Source organism: Anopheles bellator, chromosome 1 (genome assembly GCF_943735745.2).
Source record: "Anopheles bellator chromosome 1, idAnoBellAS_SP24_06.2, whole genome shotgun sequence".
In the NCBI taxonomy this organism is placed as follows: domain Eukaryota; kingdom Metazoa; phylum Arthropoda; class Insecta; order Diptera; family Culicidae; genus Anopheles; species Anopheles bellator.
The window spans coordinates 32,450,173-32,454,740 of NC_071285.1; the positions used below are offsets into that span (position 1 = coordinate 32,450,173).

Here is a 4,568-nt window from a genome sequence, read left to right on the forward strand (position 1 = left end):
TGTGAGGATGGACAATAGAGAGCGGCTCCTCCAATAACGAGCTTTATGCATGGTATGACAACCTTCTGTCGTGCAATGTGTGCGCTTTGCAAGGCTCCGGTGGGCTGGTCATGTCATAAGAATGGCGGACGACGAACCCGCCCGTAAATTTTTGCTCCATTGGGACAGAAGGACAGAAGTGAGGACAATTTTTGTCCAGAAGGACAGAAGTGGCGTGGTAGGCCCCGTGTGAGATGGAGCGATTGCGTCAACCGGGACGCGCGACGGCCGGTATTGTAATATGGTGGACGAAGACGCTCCACCGCGAGCAGTGGAGAGGTTCCTTGAACAAGGAACCGCTCGGTGGGTGGCGGGAAATCGACCCATTTGTTAAACTTTTCGTACGCAACTGGCCGCTTATCGATGCGATTCTGAACTATTGATCTTATAAAACAGCGAATGTGATAAAGCTGCTGGAGAGCTTTACGACACGCTTTAGACGCGGTTATCTCGTGCACCTATTGTTTGAAACGCAGGTGGCATGCAATTTCCTCTTCAAAATATTTATTCAGTAAAAACGATACATTTTACTTAAAAAATGAGCGTTGAAAACTGATTTAGTGGTGTACCTAAAACGTATATTATAGACTGTCAAAACATAATAGAACTATATTCATGGCCTGCCAATGACTGCACTCACCTTGCTTCTTCGTGTTTTCGTTTAACTTCTTTTTTTCCGTTATATTATAGTTATAGTGAATCGTTATATTTTGGAACAACTATTATCTACTCCTCAAATACTTTTATCAAACATAAACCTTTCATGAATACCAATCAGATACATTCTAATAAACATGTACTTCTATTTTTTTTGCAAAAATGCGCATTTGTTACCGGGAAATTGCAACTTAAGAACCAAAAACCTCCCCGTTTTCTCTACATTGTGTCATATTTGCCAGCGAGCCATGAACCAAATTTCCGAGGGTACGTTGAACTAGATGGTGGGGATATTTCGATTACCTTCCATTTCCTTCGTTCGAGATCCATTGCAAGACATGAGCCAGTAAGCCCCAGAGCCCGGTGCAGTGTGACAGTACGAAGGAACTCTTCTACATGCTCTTGTACGCGACAAACCCCAATGATGCTGGATTGCGCGCCATGGATGGCTTCCTGACGGAAGATAGTAAACCTCCTCATTTCTTCTCTTGCTCCTTCAATTGTCATTGCCGTGCACTTTTCTTTTTAAGTGAGGTTGTTGTACAAAGAATGAGCTAAGGCAAAGACTCGATTCTGCCTACTTGCTGAACAAGAAAGATTCTAAGACTTTATGAGAAGAAGGCAGAAGAATGTAAAAAATGTATGTACAGTGCTCAAAAAATAGTTCACCCATAGCGAAAATTTCCTCATTTTGGTCAACGAAACTTCGCAAATGCGAGGAAAAAAATGTAAAATATTATAAATTTACTTCATAATTAAACTTAATGAAGTGCCTAACCTGTTTTGTTTACTGACATGTAATATATTGTTTCGTTTCTCATACAAATATACAAATTAACAAAAGTATGTCGACTTTCACAAATTGCTTTAAAGAGGTTTGTCGTTCCAAGAATTTACCGTTTCTTAGTGTGTAAGCAAGTAACAAGTTTGCACAAGCACAAGTTTGTGCTTTCATATACGTTCATAATAATCAACAAGCACCGAACGCGGCGGCTATTTGCTGGCAAGACAAGTCAGTCAGTCGCGTGCGAGATCTCGAACTGTAACTTTGTACAAACTAGCTGTGAAATGTGTCTGTCTGCTGTGTTGATAATGTTATCAATATTTCTTGATTCAACGCGTGGCGGTGAGAAATCAATAACAAATTTTGTGGATCGCTTGCCTGTGAAACATCTGTGATCTGGTGGAATCATCTATGAAAAGCAAACATCTGGGTGAAACAGTTTTTGAAACAATTTTCAGAAACTGTTTTACCAAAAGGACTTTGCAGAAATCATAACAATATTATGGTTTCGATCACATCATCTTCCAAATATTTCATTGAATATCTCCAGCGCATTAGTCTTATTCCATTTCTGTATTTAGCTTATAATCTAATTTTTTTGGAAATGTTGCACATCTTAAAATTTGTAGTATTGCTGAGAAGGTTACTGAAGCGTCATACTCTGTTAAGAATCATTTTTGTCTAAGATATAAAAAGACATCAGGTAAAATAGGTATTGATAAATAATTATATGGTCTGCCTTTTTAGCAGCTAGCCTTCACATTTTAACTAAGTTTAAACGAAACCTTTTAACTAAGCTTTAATTTATTGTTCAATGCACTTCAAAATTAGTAAACAAAATATGTTAATAAATGCTATTCATAGGAAGTCTTTGATATATTCGAAAGATACATGCTACCTGAACACAAACTTTAAAAGCAATTGTCGTTGGGTGGTTTTACGGAGCATGTCACATTATTTTAAGGAGTCACATCGCTCGACACGAAGCTATTTAATTCCAATTTTTTTAGGATGTAGAGTATATTTGAACGGAAACCTCACCCAAGACCAAGACCCTTTGATTCTGGATCACTACAAAGGATTATACAATCTGATGCAGCCTTCAGGACCATTCTTCGAGTTACAGAAATTTCAGCAAATGCTTGTTGGATGTTCGACCAAGAATAATATACTTTTGAACAGTAAGACAACCCTTCGCAAAATGTTGCAGAGCATTAATATGTCTATTGAGTTGCAGCCGGAACACATCACACCACCATAACATGTATCGACGGTCAGCAGTTCACTCTTCCAAATCGTACAAGACCTGTAACTTTTGACGAAATAAGGTGTCGGTCTAGTGTCGCCAGTGCCATAAGAACACAGAATGCAACCTGTGCTAACAGCAGAGGTCGTCTGTACGTGATAGGATTTGAAGTGGGCGATTTTCCTTTTATTAAATATTTTCAAACCTGTTACGACCTGGAAAAATCATCAGCGATCTACAGCGCGCATTTACTTCCTGGAGGGAGTCTAAGCTGTAAGCCTTATAACTTAGTTTGGAATAGTCATGGAGACGGATGGGCATTTACAAAAATCACTGCGAATAATTCTTCTTCTTTCATAATTCTTTACAGATGCGCAAATTAACAATAATCGTCCTTCGTTTAAAGTTGGTGGTGTAACGACTAAGCTGCGACTAACTTCTGTCTACACACAAAACCATCAGCATGATCGTTTTAAGAAGCTTTTGAGTTCGTTGGACGATGCAACGAAATACATAAATTCTAAGTCGTATCTGGCAAAAGGTCATCTCACACCGGATGGAGACGCAATTATTAACAACTGGGCAGAAGCAACTTACTTTTACATTAATGCTGTCCCACAGTGGCAGGTAGGTATGATGTAATACGAATGCGATGTAAGATTGCGGCTTCCAAAACCAACAATTTCCTTTTCCGTTGGATTAGCAATGCATACCCACTATTTACGGATGTATTAGTTACATTTTTGATCTGGGTTTTCGGCCTTTGATTTGTGAAATATACGCAGTTACAGTGACTTTTTCAGATATTCAATTCGTATGATCTGTTGTGTATGAGCCATGAATGATTTGAACATTGGACGCTATTTATTTACAAGATAGGAAGATTGGCGGGCCGCCAGGCGATGTTTGCGACCTGTCACTTGATGCGTTACGCGTGTCTCATTCTACTGACTACCGACCGTTACGAACAACCAAGGTTTTATCACTCTTAGTCTAATTAGTTATCACTCTTCTATCTACTTAGGTTATCAATGCTGGAAACTGGTTGCGTGTGGAAAATATGGTTCGGAAAGCAGCCGTTCGGCTCAACGACACTGTGCACGTATACACTGGAGTACACGACATTCTTCGGCTGCCCGATGTCAATGGTTCGTTAGTAAATATGACATTAGGTGAAGATGGTCTAGTTGAAGTACCGAAATGGCTGTGGAAAGTGGTGGTGCATGTTCCAAGTAATTCAGCTGTTGTATTTATCACAATGAATAACCCTTTTTCCTCTAATAGCGAACATTTATGTAGAAATATATGCTCCTCTCACGGTTGGCATCATCAAGAATTTTTAGATAGTCGGAAAGGTTTTACAATTTGTTGCAGTCTATTTCAGGCGCAAAAATCAATCAATTCCATACCCACAATTGGTAACATCTCTAATATATTACATAAGTAAGAAAATTATTCTTTTACAAATAAGGCGAGATTATTTTAATATAAATTATTGATATAATCTCGCTAAAATTAATATATTTAAAACAAATCTTCATGGAAATGATGAGTTTGCTTTATTACGAAAAAAAAATATTCCAGAAATTTGTTTAATATCATTCTTCTAAAAACAATTTTCTCATTTTTTCTCGTTAAAATATTAGTATAACAAAATTGCCAATTACAAATTGCCAATGTAACAATATTGCCTATATTAATATTGCCAATTACAAAGAATTACCATAAAATATAAAAGTTTACATCAAAGTAAACTGATGAACAAACATTATTGTTGCGAATTATGTTACCAAAAATTATCTCGGTTCATTCGAATATAAAAACAATCATCAACTCGACGTT

At 37.7% G+C, this 4,568-nt stretch overlaps 1 protein-coding gene across 1 annotated transcript; it reads left to right on the top strand.

The window, feature by feature from the left end:
• The first annotated feature begins 1,731 nt into the window (after positions 1-1,731).
• Positions 1,732-4,267, top strand: LOC131214972 (uncharacterized). Its single transcript, XM_058209328.1, has 5 exons — positions 1,732-1,822; positions 2,491-2,661; positions 2,718-2,999; positions 3,097-3,353; positions 3,751-4,267. Exons 1-5 carry the CDS (start codon positions 1,765-1,767, stop codon positions 4,171-4,173), a joined length of 1,191 nt encoding a protein of 396 aa, XP_058065311.1. The 5' UTR covers positions 1,732-1,764; the 3' UTR covers positions 4,174-4,267.
• Positions 4,268-4,568: the final 301 nt, after the last annotated feature.